The sequence below is a fragment of the Amblyraja radiata genome, chromosome 22, assembly GCF_010909765.2.
Source record: "Amblyraja radiata isolate CabotCenter1 chromosome 22, sAmbRad1.1.pri, whole genome shotgun sequence".
NCBI lineage: Eukaryota > Metazoa > Chordata > Chondrichthyes > Rajiformes > Rajidae > Amblyraja > Amblyraja radiata.
The window spans coordinates 31,449,427-31,467,586 of record NC_045977.1 but is presented as its reverse complement, the minus strand read 5'-3'; the positions used below and the strand labels follow the sequence as shown (position 1 = coordinate 31,467,586).

The 18,160-nt window shown below is 47.4% G+C and overlaps 1 protein-coding gene across 2 annotated transcripts in view; it reads left to right on the top strand.

Moving 5' to 3' along the window:
* Positions 1-8,908, top strand: part of LOC116985843 (interleukin-21 receptor-like) — a 37,128-nt gene extending 28,220 nt beyond the window's left edge. For both annotated transcript variants that reach the window (XM_033040914.1, XM_033040915.1), the window contains exon 9: positions 7,570-8,908. In XM_033040914.1, the coding sequence (XP_032896805.1) occupies positions 7,570-8,535 (966 nt within the window). In that variant the 3' untranslated portion in view covers positions 8,536-8,908. The remainder of the gene's footprint in view (positions 1-7,569) is intronic.
* The last annotated feature ends 9,252 nt before the right edge of the window (positions 8,909-18,160 follow it).

Sequence of the window (18,160 nt, the reverse complement as noted above, 5' to 3'; positions counted from 1 at the left end):
AGGTTTCAGGCAAACCTACTACATTTTTATGTTCATCTGCTTTTGTTGCTCCTATTTGAAGGGCTTGGATGGCCAGATGTAATTGGCTGGGACAATATCCCATCTCACATATCACAGTAGGATCTGGTGGGAATTGCTCATCTAGACTATCTGTACTAGAGTCAGGAACAAGTTGGTCAGCGACCTTCATTCTCAGTTTGAAACTGAAATTCTTCCTCCCTATTTGATTGAGTGCACTTTGGGTGGAACCCTGTCCTAAATGTTTATTCCAGGGTCCAGTACCTTCTCCCTAAAGTATCTCTGCTCCCTTTATACGAACTGTTGAATCGACATTCATCAGAAGCATGCATTGCTGCCATCTTGGTCACAGCCCCTCCTCAATCTGTAACCTCTTAAACATCAAGCATGGACCAAGATAGCTCCATTTCACCTCTCTCCAACCTCGATGATACTGAACCCATTCCCATCTCCTGCTTCTGATAACTGCGCTCTTTGTCCCACTGTAGATTGGTTACTTTACTTACTAACCAACGTTGATTTACTCAACACCCACCCTAACACATTGCAGGGTTGCCCCCGAGTTACATTTTGCTGGTTTCACATCTGTCCATTATTCCTACGTTCCGTCTCCTGTTATTCAGTCAGTTTCTTAACCGCGCCAGCGATCTGTCTTTGTTTCCATTTGCTCTCGTTGCCTATTGTTTGTTCCTTTGTACAACAAAATTGACGACCCATTTGAGCCGTCAGTCCTTGCCAGCTCACAAAAGAACAAACCCATCAGCTTCATTCCTCTGGTAGACAAAAATGCTGGAGCAACTCAGCGGGTGCAGCAGCATTTATGGAGCGAAGGAAATAGGCAACGTTTCAGGCCGAAACCCTTCTTCAGACTGGTTTTGTAGCATCTGCAGTTCCTTCTTAAAAGCTTCATTCCTCTTCCTTTTGCTTCCCTGTAGAGTCACATCTAATTCTCTCCCACCTGCCCATCAACCCCCCCCCCCCCCCCCCCCCCCCCTCTCTTTTTCATTTGATGCATGCCCGCACTAAGGGGTATATATTTTGTCGGTAGCTGAATAACCTCCCAGTAGGTCTTTGGGATGAAGGAGGAAATCAATACTCGTGTTGGGACCCCAAGGCATCTACCAGCACGGTGGCATTGCTGGTAGAGCTGCTGCCTCACAGCACCAGAGGCCCAGGTTCAACCTGACCTCAGCTGCTGACTTTGTGAATATCAAATCCTGATCACACTAGTGTGAACGGGTGATCGTTGGTCAGTGTGGCCTCGATGGGCTGAAGGGCCTGCTTCAATGCTGTATCACCAAAAGTAAAGAACTAAAACATGCAAATAGCACACAGGAACAAACCCGCTTCTCTGGAATGCGAGACAGCAGAGCCAACTGCGGTGCCTCTGAGCCACCAACACCCACACTTGATCAGGGTTTGATGAAGTCCTTATGTTATACTATAGATGTTTCCCTGTTCCCTATTTCAAAGCAGACCCTGGTGGGATCAGTGGCATAAATGGAATGGTGCATTGGTTTTGTGCTGCCTTTGGCTACCAGCAGTATTCAATTCCACCAACAGGTGTCAGGTTTGCCCTGACTGTCCATGTGCTAATTGCATCTTGTACATTGACTTCTTTTTAACTGATCTACTTTGTGGAGACTATGGGAGGGGGAGGTAGAGATTCAGTTTCTCGAGCCCGTTCCACCCTAGATCATGGTTGACCTAAATTTATAAATTCCCCTTGATTCATTTTGCCACTAAAACCTTGTCATCTGTTGCTCCATCGTATAGCTATAATCCCTGTTACTGTCACCTCCCCTTGCATTTGAAACCTTGGCCACTCCCTCGCTCCACTCCCTGCGAACCCAATATATTCTTCCTGAAGTGTGGTGCTCGGTACACCAGCTGTGACCTCGCCAGGACTTTGTATTGTTAGGTTTAGTTTAGTGATACAGCGTGAGAACAGGCCCTTCAGCGAGTCTGCGACGACCATCGATCGCCCGTACGCTAGTTCTATCCCGCACACAGGGGACAATTTACATCGGCCAATTCACCCACAAACCTGTGTGTCTTTGGAATGTGGGAGGAAACCGGAGCACCCGGAAAAAAATCCACATGGTCACAGGGAGAATATGCAAACTCCGTACAGACAGCGCCCATAGACAGGATTGAACGTGGGTCTCCGATGCTGTAAGACAGCAACTCTACCTCTGCACCACTTGTTAGATCCAAGCTAGATGACTTGTTGTTTGACTCCATTGTTTGACTGCCACAACTTCCTCTACTCAAATTCAAGTTCAAGTTCAAGTTCGTGAGTTTATTGACATGTGTCCCTGTATAGGACAATGAAATTCTTGCTTTGCTTAAGCACACAGAAAATAGTACAAAACTGATAAATGTGTCCATATACCATGATATAAATATATACACACATGAATAAATAAACTGGTAGAAAGTGGTTCCTAATAATCAGAGTTTTGTCCGAGCCAGGTTTAATAGCCTGATGGCTGAGGGGAAGTAGCTATTCCTGAACCTGGTTGTTGCAGTCTTCAGGCTCCTGTACCTTCTACCTGAAGGTAGCAGGGAGATGAGTGTGTGGCCAGGATGGTGTGGGTCTTTGATGATACTGCCAGCCTTTTTGAGGCAGCGACTGCGATAAATCCCCTCGATGGAAGGAAGGTCAGAGCTGATGATGGACTGGACAGTGTTTACTACTTTTTGTAGTCTTTTCCTCTCCAGGGCGCTCAAATTGCCGAACCAAGCCACGATGCAACCGGTCAGTAAGCTCTCGATTGTGCACCTGTAGAAGTTAGAGAGAGTCTTCCTTGACAATCCGACTCTCCGTAATCTTCTCAGGAAGTAGAGGCGCTGATGAGCTTTTTTGATAATTGCGTTAGTGTTCTTGGACCAGGAAAGATCTTCAGAGATGTGCACGCCCAGGAATTTGAAGTTCTTGACCCTTTCAACCATCGACCCGTTGATACAAATTAACATCTCTGTAACTTCATGTACATCCAGAGATAGACAATAGACAATAGACAACAGGTGCAGGAGTAGAGGCCATTTGGCCCTTCGAGCCAGCACCACCATTCAATGTGATCATGGCTGATCATCCCCAATCAGTACCCCGTTCCTGTCTTCTCCCCATATCCCCTGACTCCGCTATTTTTAAGAGCCCTATCTAGCTCTCTCTTGAAAGCATCCAGAGAACCTGCCTCCACCGCCCTCTGAGGCAGAGAATTCCACAGACTCATCACTCTCTGTGAGAAAAAATGTTTCCTCGTCTCCATTCTAAATGGCTTACTCCTTATTCTTTGACTGTGGCCCCTGGTTCTGGACTCCCCCAACACCAGGAACATGTATCCTGGTTCCTGGTGATATGGTTTATAATGCCATGCTGCCTTGTGTATTTAGCAAAGCCATTGTCTAACATTTATAAATGAGTGAATAATTACAAAGACTCATATTGAATCCCACTGCATACTTGCACCTTTACCCGGTTTCCCAGCTGGTCGAGGACTTCCCCTCAATTTCATGCTCTCTGTTTCCATCAAATGGCTCTGGAAGTCCATGCAAACATTCAAGTGCTATTCCAGATACCTTTGAAATGTTGTGAGAGCACAAATGTTGTGGGTGCAGCGGCAGAGTTGCTGCCTTACAGCGCCAGAGCCCGGGATTGACCCTGATCACTGGTGCTGTCTGTACGGAGTTTGTACGTTCTCCCCGTGACCTGCTTGGGATTTCTGCGGCTGATCTGGTTTCCTCCCACACTCCAAAGACGTACAGGTTTGCTGGTAAAATTGTAAAGTGTCCCCGGCATGTGTTGGAGATAGTGTTAGTGTGCGGGGATCGCTGGTCGGCTACTAGTCTCCATCACCTTATCAGGCAGTGTATTCCAAAATGTAACCACCTTCTGGATGAAGGAAAAGATTGCTCAGATCCCCTCAAGCTCTTTAATCCCTTGTCTTATACCGATGCCCTCTGGGTTTAGGTGTGTGTTTCATGCATGGGGAAACGTTTGTCAGTGTCCACCCCATTATGCCCCTCTTCATGTAGAACACTTCTATCAAGCTCCGCTCCAAGGAATACAAACCCAGCTCATCCAGTCTCTCCTCAAAACCAATATATCCCATCCCAGGCAACCTTCTTGTGGATCTGCTCTGTACCCTCTCTGGTGCATGCACATGCTTCCTGCAGTGAGGTGACCAGACTGCACACAATACTCCAGGTGTGGCTTAAACACCAGCGCGGCACAGGTACAAACCCCTTGGGCCATTACTATCTGTGGGAAACCTGATGTCAAGACAAACTCTTATCTTCCTGCACATAATCCATATCCCTCCACTCCCTGCATATCCACATGTCTATCCAAATGTCTCTTTACATGCCTCTATTTCTCGGCCTCCACCACCACTTGGCAGCATGTTCAGCACAAACATTGTGTGCTGAAGGGTCCACTCCTGTGCTGCACATAGTTCAATCTTCTACATTCTATGAATCCTTCAGGAAGTACAGACACCTGCACTGGGTAAGTACAACCCATCATCAGTCAAACAGCTGATAGACAGTCACTCTATGGGTTCTCAGATGGGAAAACGTCACCGATGTTTACTGAAGGGCCCACACGGTGGAGCCACGCTGAAGGAGAACAGAGCTTGACTAAAACAGAAATAGTCTGCTCGTTTTGTGTTGCTCATTATGTTGCAACCTAAACTGACATGAGGTGGAGGAAACTTGATTTTTAAATGGATTAGCTTATGGATACCTATCAGTTGGATGCACCCACACGCACGTAGGTGCATACATAAACTCACAGGTGTAGGCACATGTTTGCACTCAAGCACATGTGTATAGACACACATAGGCACAATCACACATACACACACGTACATGCTCGTGCACACGTACACACACACACACACACACACACACACTCCCACGCACAGTGGCCATCTCTTGATCTGAAGTGTTGTTCATGTTTTTTCCTGTTTGATGCGCCCTTCGAGATAACAAGTTATCAGCCCAGAGTTAAAATAACAATAACAATTGAGAAAACCTCAGAGTTGAAACTCTCACAGCAGAGGGACCCACAATATCTTTCCTACAGAACAGTTTATACAGGTACCTGGAAAATACAGGCCTGGTGTGTGTGACACATTGACAGAGTGGTGTTTCTATTCACTTATGAGTTGCCCCATCTCACACCAGCAGACCTGCCCCATCTCACACCAGCAGACCTGCTCCATCTCACACCAGCAGATCTGCCCCAACCATTTCCACATTCGCACCACTGTCTGAATGAAGCATGTCCTCTACCATGCTTTCTGAAGTCAATAACTAGCTCCTTTGTCTTGGTGACATTGAGGGAGTGGTTAATGCCCTGACACCAAGTCACTAAGTTCTCTATCTCCTCCCTGTACTACATCTCATCATTGTTTGTGAGTCAACCCACCACAGTGGTGTCATCTGCAAACATAGATGGAATTAGAGCTGAATTTGGGCATGTAGTTATGAGTGTAAATGGAGTAGAGTAGGGGACTGAGAACGAACGCATCCTTGCTGGGTGTTGAGAGTTATTGTGGAGGAGGTGTTGTCACCCATCCTCTCCTCACTGATTGAGGTCTGTGGGTCAGAAAGTCCCGGACCCAGTGGCTGAGTGGGGAGCTGATTCCCAGGTCCTGTGGTTTGGAGATGAGTTTGGGTGGGATTATGGTGTTAAAGGCAGTGAATAAATAGGACTCTAACTTCAGAGTCCTTGTTGCCTAGATGTTCCACAGATGAGTTTAGGGCCAGGGAGATGACGTCTGCAGTAGAATTGTTGCAGTGGTTCAAGGCTGGCTGTGGGGTAGGGGTTAAGGGCCTGTCCCATTTGGGCGTTATTTGCGCGTCATTTACGCAGCATCATTTACGCGTCACGATACACGATGCGAGCTTAACGTGCGCATGGCGTGCATTATGCGTGCATGGCGTGTGGTGAGACGTGGTGGCGTAGGCAGTGACGGGCGGTAGCGCGCCGCCACAGGATTTTGGGATTCTCAAACGCATGACGCATAAATTATGACGCGTAAATTACGTGCAAATGACGGCCAAGTGGGACAGGCCCTTTAGTGTGCAGGGATCGCTGGACTCGGTGTGGACTCGGTGGGCCGAAAGGCCTGTTTCTGCACTGTATCTCTAAACTAAACTAAACTAAATATGGCAATAAACTTAAGCCAGCTTGAATTCTCAAACAATGTTCTTCCAAGCATTCACTAAATTCACTAAAGCATTCACATGATAACGTGACAAACAAGTGCAGATGTAATGGAACCAAAGGATGTTAAGTCTTATCAATCAGTGTCATTTGAAAGATATGTGGTTGATTCTGATCACGGAGCTGAAAGTGTCAGAGGATTATCTGCTGCACATCAATCTCAGAGTGCTTATTTGCAGAAAGGTGGCCACTAACTCAAATCTGTGATAATTATCAGTCCCACACAGGCTGGTGTAACTTGGTTGTAACTTTGCTATTTCTTGCAAAGCAGATGTACTCTCTTGATAAAAGTGTGGCAGATCCTTGCTTGTATATTGAAACAAGAAACTGCAGATCCTGGTTCACAAAAAAAGACATTATGTGTTGGAATAACTCCACGGATCTGGCAGCATCTCTGGACAACATGGATAGGTGACGTTTCGGGGTGGGATCCATGTTGAGACTGATTGTATGGGGTGAGAGGGAAAGAAGGCTGGAAGAGAAGAGGGGCAGGACAATGCGTGGCAGGTTGTGTGGACATACGTTAAGGGTGTTTTTGATAAGCAAAACAATCGGCAAGTCCACTCTTGGTCTTGCTGATGTACAGGAGGCCACATCAGGACCAATGGATGCAGTAGATGAGGTTAGAGGAGGTGCACGTGACCTCTGCCTCACCTACAAGGATTCCTGGGGTGCCTGATGGAGGCGAGGGAGGAGGTATAGGGAGGTATAGGGCATTTGCAAGCACTTGCGTTTCACCAGCCGCGTGCGCCCAGTCTGCCAAGCCCTACTGAATCACCCGTTTGCAAACTATTTTAATTCCCCTTCCATTCCCACGCCGACCTTTCTGTCCTGAGCCTCCTCCATTGCCAGAATGAGGTCGCACGCAGATTGGAGGAACAACACCTCATATTGGATACATGAACACACTTACATGAACATTGAATTCTCCAATTTTAGTAACCCCCTCCCCAACCCCTTTCACCCCCACAACTCCCTCTCCCCCATTCCTTGTGCCCCACCTGTACTCACACCCTATTTCTCCCCTCCATCTTCATTCCTTCCTCTGTTTTCACAATTTGCACCTCTCCAATCCTTTTGCCTCACACCTTCTGTTTCTTTGTCCAACCATCTGTCTATGAAACCTTCTCCCTTGCCCCAGTTCACTTATTATCTGCCCCTCTTCCCCCCCCCCCCCATCCCTGCCCATGACAAATACCTAATACTCAGATATTTTGAACTGCTCTGCAAGTTCACCTTTGAAATAATGAAACACAGACCAGCCTCACATTATCAGCAGCTGTTTTAGACCCGGTCTCTCTTCCTTGTTTCAGAAGTGGGTCAATGCTCGATATCCGGACGCACTGTATGACGTCAATGCGAAGAATGCGATGATGTTGGAGAAGAGTGATGCGGTGCAAGTCTACGACGGACGCTACGCCCTTGACAAGGCATCGACGATGGGATTGAAACCCAAGGAGAAGCAGTCGGACATCCATTCCTCGTGGCAAGCCTTATGCGGCCCGTGCTCCTGTACCTCCGCTCACTCCAGGGGCCAGTTTGGGAGCAACAACCAACAATGGAAGGATAAGTCCTACGGCCGGGTGTCCATTGACACGGTGACGGTGACTGACGAGTCCTCTTGTTCCCGTTGCAAACAGAAGGATAACCCGGTCAGACCACCCTACACCACCCAATGTAACAGTAATCCTGTGCAGGAGACCCCCAATGGGCAGGACTATCCCCCCAGCAAGCAATATTTCAATCAGTTGTACCCACTTACGCCGGGAACACCTGAGCTCGGCGCCAATGCCTCACCGCTAAACGAGATGATGTCCCTGTTGCGGCCCTTCGCTGGCCCCGATCCAACAGATGGCGATGTTCTCGATCTTCAATGCCTCAACATAGGTGACTGGGACCCAGAGAACGAGACTTTCTCTTTAAACGGTGAAGGTGCCTCTTGGGCTGATAGAAACGTAAGTGAGGGTGGGTCGTGGAGCGATAGGAGTCTGGATGCCATCTCCTCCTGCAGCAGGTTGGAACCGGACCTCGCTTATCCTAAGATATTGCTGGATTTGGACACCGTTGATAGTGGATTCACTGAGACTGATCCCTGTTTTATGACCCCTGGTGACTTGGAATGTAATGATGAGCTGCGAGCCGACGGGGTTGAGTTTGGGAAAGAGCCAGATGATAACAGCCTCACCAACTCAGAGGAGGGACAGCAGTATTACCGGAGCTACGTCAAGCAGTGGGTGAAGTCCCCGACCACCGCTGTGAACTACCCTCCTCAGGGGTAGCCCTGGCCAGCCCCTAACCCTTGACCAAGCACAGCATAGCCTGTGAGAACATCATCCGAACAGCACCATGGGGGGGGAGCGAGTCGACCATTGAATGACGATGGTTGCCATGTGCGTTAACTATGAACTGATTCTAAATGATATACAGGGACGTGCATCCCTTCTTACACTGGTTTGTTAAGACAATCCACCTCGTACCAAGCATACCTGCTGTTCCCCAACAGTGTGATTTTTGACTAGACGTTCCTACCTGTGTCCTACTTGGAACATTTTCTAATCACCTCAATCTTCAAATCCTCTAATATACCTCACCCCCAACGCTGTCAATAGATTTTAGTTAACAAGGGAAATAAATAAACTTATTCGCAAGCATCGCGGACCTGCTAACATTCCTTTCAGTTAAATGGCTCAACGCTCTCACCATGTATTACTCTCGGAAGCACTTGACATTTGGCAACAGGGGTTTTTGACCAGTGTGCGGGGTGCTACTGCTGTGACTGTCCTTATCCTCCTAAGGGGTTTGCGAGCTGGTCATAATGGCAAAGCAGCTTGGCGCTTTCCCAGCCGGCTACTGATGCCCCCAGACAAGAGATGAAGCTCCAAGCCTCTGGGAGTGAGGTATCTCCCAGCCTTTGTATCAGAACATTTCCTGGATCCAGTATCATTGCTTCTACCCAGGCCGCTGAATGGCAAGAAGCCTCAGGCTGTGTCCATTGAGACTGAGACCCCAGGAAGGTAATGGGTCTTTGAGTGGGACACCAGAGGGATCAACGGCCGGCCGGAAACTGCCTTTAAACTGCCTGGAACTCTCTGCCACAGAATGTAGTTGAGGCCAGTTCATTGGCTATATTTAAGAGGGAGTTAGATGTTGCCCTTGTGGCTAAAGGGATCAGGGGGTATGGAGAGAAGGCAGGTACAGGATACTGAGTTGGATGATCAGCCATGATCATATTGAATGGCGGTGCAGGCTCGAAGGGCCGAATGGCCTACTCCTGCACCTATTTTCTATGTTTCTATGTTTATAATACCTTCTACTTTGGACTAGAGCCAGTACATACAAACCTTGCAGTGACCAGCCAGAAACCTTTCCAGCAACGAGTTCGTCATTTGAGTTTTATTTTTATAGTCACACTCCTTTTAAAACCAATAAAAAGAGCTGGGTTCTTCTGTGCTGCCCCCATAGATGTAGCATATGATGGATCTGGCAACGCTACATCTTCATTGGAACGCAGTAACGGTCTAGCGTGTGTGTGGCACGGTGGCGCAGTGGTAGAGTTGCTGCCTTACAGTGCCAGAGACCGTTGTTCGATTCTGACCACGGGCGCTGGCTGCACGGTGTTTGTACGTTCTCCCCGTCACCTGCGCGGGTTTCTCCCGAGATCTCCGCGTTCCTCCCACACTCCAAAGACGTACAGGTTTGTAGGTTAATGGGCAGGGTAAAATTATAAATTGTCCCTAGTGTATGTAAGATAGTGTTAGTGAGCGGGGATCGATGGTCGGTGCAGACTCATTGGGCCAAAGGGCCTGTTTCCACGCTGTATCTCTAAACTAAACTGAGCTAAACTACAACAATACATCAAGCTATACTACAGGCGCAGTCCGTTACATCAGGTACCACCACATATGTACATTTTGCATCATTCTTAAGAAAGAACTAAACTAATTGTCAATTACTTACACTTATAAAAATGAAACAATAGATTAAATATTTATTTGTTATTGATTCAAATGATTCTAAATTAACTGGAAACTTACATTTCCCATTGCTGCAATGTCCATCGAGTGCATTTAATTCTGATGGGCCACCACCTGAAGAAGGGTCTCGACCCGAAACGTCACCCATTCCTTCTCTCCAGAGATGTTGCCTGTCCCGCTGAGTTACTCCAGCGTTTTTTGTCCACCTATCCCTTTGGAGATGGCCCATCAGCATTGAGGGCACTTGATCTTGGATCTCCTTTGCTTCCTGTCCAGCCCACCATCCTGCCTCTCAAAGCCACACTTGTTTGTATGTCACATTTGAGCCTCGTCCCCGACTGCCCTGACCACGGGTGAACAAAGAGGAAGATGACTGAACTTTATTGCCTTCCCTCACAGTGGGAAACGTTGATGGGAATGGCTATGTGGGAATGTTTGTGTTAAATTCTATAGTGTATTGTGTTCTTTTTATTCGTATGGTTGTATGGTAATTTAAATCTCACTGTACCAATTGGTGCATGTGACAATAAACGTAACTTGAACTTGAACTTGAACATTTTTAACTATGATCTCCTTAGGTATCACGCCGTGTATCAGTTGTCCTGCATTGTCCTCTGTTCTATAGGAGTGTTTGACATGCAAACATAGGACACTGTGTTAGTAGGCAGATGCAGGATACTCGCAAGCACAGCTAAATCAAGAGCTCTCAAGTCTGATGGACAACCCTGTCCATTTCTTCACGACTCCACTTTGTCCATCCTCCACGACTTGCTGGTTTGCCGCAGTATCTCCAAGTTGAGATGTCTTTCCCATCCTTGTGGCCTTTTACCACCCTTCCTCTCTCATCTTTTTCTTCCTGTCTTTCCAAGTGCTAAACTCAGTCTTGTCTGCAACCAACTGCTTGCCAACATCTCAGCCAGCGAATTCGCTGTACACTACCAGTGTGGGGTTTGTCCGATAAATAAGCCGGGAACAATACAAGCCCATCTCCTGGACAACTTGGATCCCTTGTGTCCAATAACTGTCTCTTCATTGCCTCCTCAAACAGGTGATCCAGCATCCCCCATTAAACACTAGATGGCATGGGGACGTTAAACTGCTGACCCAAGCTGGAAACTGACAATTGACTGCTGTAAATTACCCCTAGTGTGCAGGTGAATGGTGGAGCCTGGTGGGAGTTGACGTGAATGTAGGGAGAAGAAAATACGGGGGTTAATATAGGCTTAGAGTTGGCGTGGACTCAGTTGGCCGAAGGGCCTGTTTCCATACGGGGTGTGTCTATGATAGTTTGTGCAACAATTGCTTGAGTTCAAAGATCCTCCCGGGGCACTTGAGGGGAACGAGTAATTTCATCAGCCATATCTGGCCTGCCCTCTTCTTCCGACCTACTCATGGGACAATTTCACTGGGACCATGGCTAAATCTGCTCCACAAAATGGCAGATGGGAACTGAAGGGCAAGCACCTGTGTGGCAGAGGTTAGACCTTGAGAACTTCTTCCCAATTACTGCAGGGTTTGGACCACAGATGAGTAGAGACGTTGAGTCCATTGTTTAAAGGGTTGGCGGTGTCTCTAAGTGTTCTTGTCGTCCAGTCTGACTGAGGGAGGATCATGAAGATGTGAGTTTGAGGTCTCACTGACTTCTTGAGACCTGTAGATAGACACTGGAGTAACTCAGCGGGACAGGCAACATCTCTGGAGAGAAGGAACGGGTGACGTTTCGGGTCGAGACCTTTCTTCAGGCCAGATTTTGAAATGACAGATTTTCTTAAGACTAGGTGGGGTTCCATTTTATAATTTTGAAGACAATAGCTACTAATGCAACCTGATACTCTGGATATCCCAATGTAAAACTGAGGGGCAGTGCTGAGTATAATATATCCTTAGGTTTCCGTGGATACTACTTGGTATCTTGTAGGCTCGACTTGCAATCACAGTTACACAACCCAATGATGCTTTTTCTAACTCTGCTATGGACACCCTCCCAACACCTGGTGGTTGCGATGCTACCTACTCTGACTTATTTTGCACAGCAATTAATAAATCCATCAAATGAAATTTAAAAACCTGTAGATGTTGGAAATCTGAAGTAAAATCAGACTCAGCAGTTTAGGCAGCTTCGTGGAAAGAGAAATGGAGTTAATGTTTAAGATTGAATGTCTGACAGTTTTTAATTGGAAACACAAACCCCATAAATGCGTTGTGCTGCTTTCCATCTTTTCAGAGTAAGACACAGACATTGTAAATTCATTCTGTTATTTGGTGCCTTAAGGGCCTGTCCCACCAGCGTGTGATAGCATGCGTCTAGCGTGACCAAACGTGGTCGCTTGAGGCGTACGGCCTCGCGGGGCCGGTCCCACTTCGATCGGCGGAGGCGTATGGAGTTGTGCGGGGCTCGTCCCGACATCGCGTGGGGCTCCAAAAATCTCGCACTGTCCGAAAATACCACGCTACAACGGCCTGTCGGCCCGCAGCCGCATTGAGGCCGTACACAATGCCTCGACGGGCGTACGCAGCATCTCGACGTCGTACGCAGCGTCTTGACGGCGTACGCCTAGCGTGTGGCGTTGCGCTATGATGTCACCGCCCGGCGTGCTGTTGCATGATGACGTCACCGCCCGACACTATGCGTCGTCCAAATTCAGTCCGCCCGCCTCCTGCCCAGCTGATTGGTGAGTTTGACGTAAATTACGTCACGCGCGAACTTTGCGCGTACTTACCGCGTACTTAGCGCGTACTTACTCCGCTTCCGTTTGGTCGCGCTGGACGTATGCAATCGCATGCTGGTGGGACAGGCCCTTCAGGTACTTGCGAAAGACAGTGACTGAGGAACTTGCAGCCTGGTGAATTGACTCCATGTTCTCCTGTGTTGCTACCTCCGAGTTGCTGTCAAGACTAGTTTCACCATCACACAATACCTTGACAACTGCAGATGTGCCTCTTGTCACCATCTGACCCGCGTGGACATTTAAACGAAATTTCCGGTGACAAAAGAAATCGCAGATCCTGGAACTTTGAGAAAAGTGCTGGAGGAACTCAGCAGGTCAGGCAGCATCTGTGGAGGGAATGGACAGATGATGTTTCGGGTCAGAACCCTTCTTCAGACTGAGGGGCAGTGCTGAGTATAATATATCCATTGGACCATTGCTGAATCTCAAACTTCCTCACCAGTCTGATTTTTTAAATTTCAAAAATAAACTTTATTCAGAAAAATATATGTATACAAAACCGTGTAAAGAGTCTTCATACATTCTCAGTGTCTACACATTCAATTGTGTCTCAATCAGTAGTGTTTACAACAATCTTTAACTGAACACCCTTGCCACTCATCTCTGGAGAACATGGGTAGATGATGCCTGACCCTCTGAGTTTGTTTAGTTTAGTTTAGTTTAGATTACTTTAGTGTAGAAATACAGTACGTTAAAAGACACTTTGGCCCACTGAGTCCATATCGACCAGCGATCCCCACACACTAACTCTATCCTACACACTAGGAACAATTTACAATTTTACCGAAGCCAATTAACCTACAAGCCTGTATGTCTTTGGAGTACCGGAGAATCCGGAGAAAACCCATGCGGTCACAGGGAGAAAGTACAAACTCTGTACAGACAGCACCTGTAGTCAGGATGGAACCCGGGTGGTCTCTGGCGCTGTAAGGCAGCAACTCTACTGCTGCACCACCGTGCCACAACAGTGGAGAAAGCCTCAAGACCCCTGTCCTCCCCTTCCCGCAGATCTGAAGTAAAGTCCAGAGGGGTCGCTCTCTGTCCTGCTGATCAGAGACTCTGTCCTCTGGTAAAGTCGTCTGCTATCGAGGTTTAGTTTTAGGTTTGTTACACGCTACCACGTCTACTGAGGTAGGGTGATAAACTTTGTTTTGCAAGCTATCCAAACAGATCAGATATGCCATACATAGATACAATCAGTTCAACCTCGTACAATAGATAGGGCAACGGAAAATAAATAGAATGCAGAATATAGTTTTCAAAATTGAAGCGCATCAGTTCCTTTGATGCAATGATCTAATGTCCTCACTGGGGTACAGGTGACTCAAACAGTACTCTAGCTTATGGAGGCCCAAGAGAACAGGTCTGACATTCCACAGTCACTCTAGTACTTTGAATGGCCTTTCTGTTGTCTCCAGCGTAACAGAGTTAGTTTAGCTTAGTTTAGTTTAGTTTAGAGATCCAGTGCGGAAACAGGCCCTTCGGCCCACCGAGTCCGTACCGACCAGCAATCCCCGCACATTAACATGATACGCACTACACACACAAGGAACAGTTTACACATACACCAAGCCAATTAACCTAGAAACCTGTACATCTTTGGAGTGCGGGAGGAAACGGACGTTCTCGGAGAAAACCCACGCGGTCCCACCGGGGAGAACCTACAAGCTCCGTACAGACGGCACCCGTGGTCAGGATTGAACCCGGGTCTCCGGCGCTGTGAGGCAGCAACTCTACCGCTGCGCCACCATGACCGCCCTGACCAGCAGCCTGCCGTTAGCTGCACAGTGAGATGGAGGGGGGATGTGGTGACTGTGCAACATACCGTCAGCTTTGATCTTCCAACCCAAGTTGGATAGCACCAACAAAAAGATGGCACTTGGGTGATTTTATGTTGGAGATATCATCTCAAACCCTTATTCAACCTATATGCTTATTTAACCTGTTCATTGCCAGGTTTTTTTTCTCACTATTGGCCATGACACGAGTATACTCTGGAGTGGCACTGAACAGGTTAACTATTAATTTAAATTATCTTATTAATACAAATCATTGCTTTAATTCCACCTGGGACAGCGCAGGGAAGGTTTTATTGAGACTGTGACAGAACCTTGTTAGAGCAGCTCAGAGACAAATGTACATTCCTTCAAAACGTTGTATCTCCAGCATAATCTTCTCAAATATGAACATAAAAAAAGCCCAGCAAGCATAGTCTGGCAGAAGCAACAGGTTATCTGCATATTTCGTGATCTTGGTGTTCTAACGCGGATGTTCATCGTCTGATTATTCATGTGCAGGAAGGAACTGCAGATGCTAGTTTAAACCGAAGATGGACACAAAAAAGCTGGAGTAACTCAGCAGAGAGAAGGAATGGGTGACGTTTTCGGGTCGAGACCCTTCTTCGGAGTTTATTCATGTTTTGTTGGACTTCCTGAATTTAATATCTTCTATTTCCAACCACAATGCACATAATTTTCAGAGTGTGTGAAGAGTTCCTCTGTTCATGAAGCTTCACTCACTGAAATAGTGAGAGGCCTGGATAGAGGGGATGTGGAGAGGATGTTTCCACTGGTGGGAGAGTCCAGGACCAGAGGTCATAGCCTCAGAATTAAAGGACGTTCCTTTAGGAACGAGATGAGGAGGAATTTCTTTAGTCGTTCTTTAGAGGGGGATCAATCTGTGGAATTCTTTGCCACAGAAGGCTGTGGAGGCCAAGTCAATGGAAAATTTTAAGACAGAAATAGAGAGATTTTTGATTTGTACAGATGTCAGGGGTTATGAGGGGAAGGCAGGAGAATGGGTTTAGGAGGGAGATATGGATCAGCCAAGATTGAATGGCGGATTAGGCTTGAAGGGCCGAATGGCCTAATTGTGTTCCTATCACTTATGAACTTATGTATGTGGTTCTCCAGAATGATGCCGATTTGGCCTGTAGTTGCTGGTTTAGTTTTTGGTTAGTTTATTATTGTCACGTGTACCGAGGTACACGACCTTGTGGTGATAGTGGTGAACTAGACCGTTTCTTGCTCCTTGTGATGTGGTTCAGTCTGTCTGGACAGGTTGGAGAACAAGTTGGCATTTCTCCACACCTCTAAACACTTCTTTATCATGGACCTCATTTGATAACCTTGAGGGGAGTCATATTGGATAACTCTGGATAACTGTGATGCTCACTTCCCATTCCTCCTTGCCTGACCATGTGACCCCTCTTGTACAATGAGCCATAGAGTCGTAGAGTGTGTAAAGAGGCCCTTCGGCCCAACTTTCCCACGCCGACCAGCATGTCCCATCTACACTAGACCCACCTTCCTGCTTTTGCCCATAAAGGGCCTGTCCTACTCGGCGATTTTCTCGGCAACTGCCGGCGTCATTGACTGACGTATCAGGGTCGCCAAAAGATTTTGAACATTTCAAAATCCAGCGGCGACAAAAAAAATGTCGCGACCCCCGAGGAAACACCGTGCGTCAACACGTCATCACCCCGCATCACCGCCGCATTACGCCGCATCAACCCACGACTTTTTCTGTGACCTGATACGTCAGTCAATGATGCCAGCAGTAGCCGGAAAAAATCAGGCCCTTTATCCCACTCTACCTGTCCTATCCATGTACCTGCCTAAATGTTTTTTAAATGTTGCCATAGTATCAGCCTCAACTACCTCCTCCGGCAGCTTGTTCCATACATCCACCACCCTTTGTGTAAAAAAGTTCCCCCTCAGGTTCATATTAAATCTTTACCCCTCACCCTAAACTTGTGTCTTCTGGTTTTCGATTTGCCCACTCTGGGCAAAAGACTCTGTGCATTTACCCGATCTATCCCTTCTATGAGTTTGTGCACTGCTATAAGAACACCCCTCATCCTCCTACGCCCGAAGGAATAAGACCCTAACCTGCTCAACCTCTTCCCGTAGCCCAGGCCCTCGAGTCTTGAGTACCCTCCAATATATCTCTTCATGTGTGGGAATCTCACATTCTGGCACCCTCCAGACCTTGGCAGTGTGGGACTGGCAGTTTTTCTAGTTCATTGAAGGCTGGGTCATCATTAGTCCCCGACCCCACTTTTAATTCATTCTTTTGCACAACAGTGTAATACATTTTTTTCAGTGAACAAGATGAGTGTAGAGCGAGTTGAGTAAACAGGGCCTGTGGAAGATCATCAACTTGGTGAAAGGTGCTCTCGGTCTACGTGAAGTTTTGATTTTATTTAATGGCTAAATCCATGGAGATAACATCCACTGCCTCTAACTTCATTGATCATCATCACTTCATAATCAGTCATTAGTAAGACATGACCTGCTAGAAGCAAAGCTGTGCTGACTGTCCGCAATTAACCATTGTCCAAGCACATCCTCTCCTGAAATTTCCTCTCCAATAACTTCCCTACCATTGATGTGAGGCTCACCGACCTATAATTTCCTGGACTACCTCTAATTCCCTGTTTAGTTTTAGTTTAGCTTTACAGATGCAGCAAGGAAACAGGCCCTTCGGCCCACCGAGTCCATGCTGAACTGCGGTCCCCGCACTTTAACACTATCCTACACACACTAGGGACAATTTACACATACACCAAGCCAATTAACCTACAAACTTGTACATCTTTGGAGTTTGGGAGGAAACCGAAGATCTCGGAGGAAACCTATGCGGTCACGGGGAGAACATACAAACTCCGTACAGACAGCACCCGTAGTCGGGATCGAACCCGGGTCCCCAGCGGTGCAAGGGCTGTAAGGCAGCAACTCTACCGCTGCGCCACCATGCCGCACTAAACAAAGGAACAGCATTGGCTACTTTCTAGTCCTCGGGGACCTCGCCCGTGACCTTGATAAATCCGTTAAAAAGAATAAAAAGGACATTCGCTCTAAATCGGAGGTTGAGATGCATGTTCGGTAGCTGTGGCAGGGCTTGCACACCGTCACCTCCTACATAGCGTACCTTCATGGCAGCTCAAGCAACAGCGAAGCTTACTCCCAGACAAACTCAATGCATTCTATGCACGCTTTGAAAGATAGTACCCTGAGGCGCCTTCCCGAGCCCCCATACAGCCTGATGGTATTGCAATCTCAGTCACCGAGGCCAACGTCAGAAGATCCTTGAGGAGCGTGATGGTGTACCTAGTCGCATTCACAAAACCTATGCCGACCAACTGGCTGGAGTCTTGCTGACCTCTCATCATTGAGGTCTGAGGTTCCCACCTGCTTTAA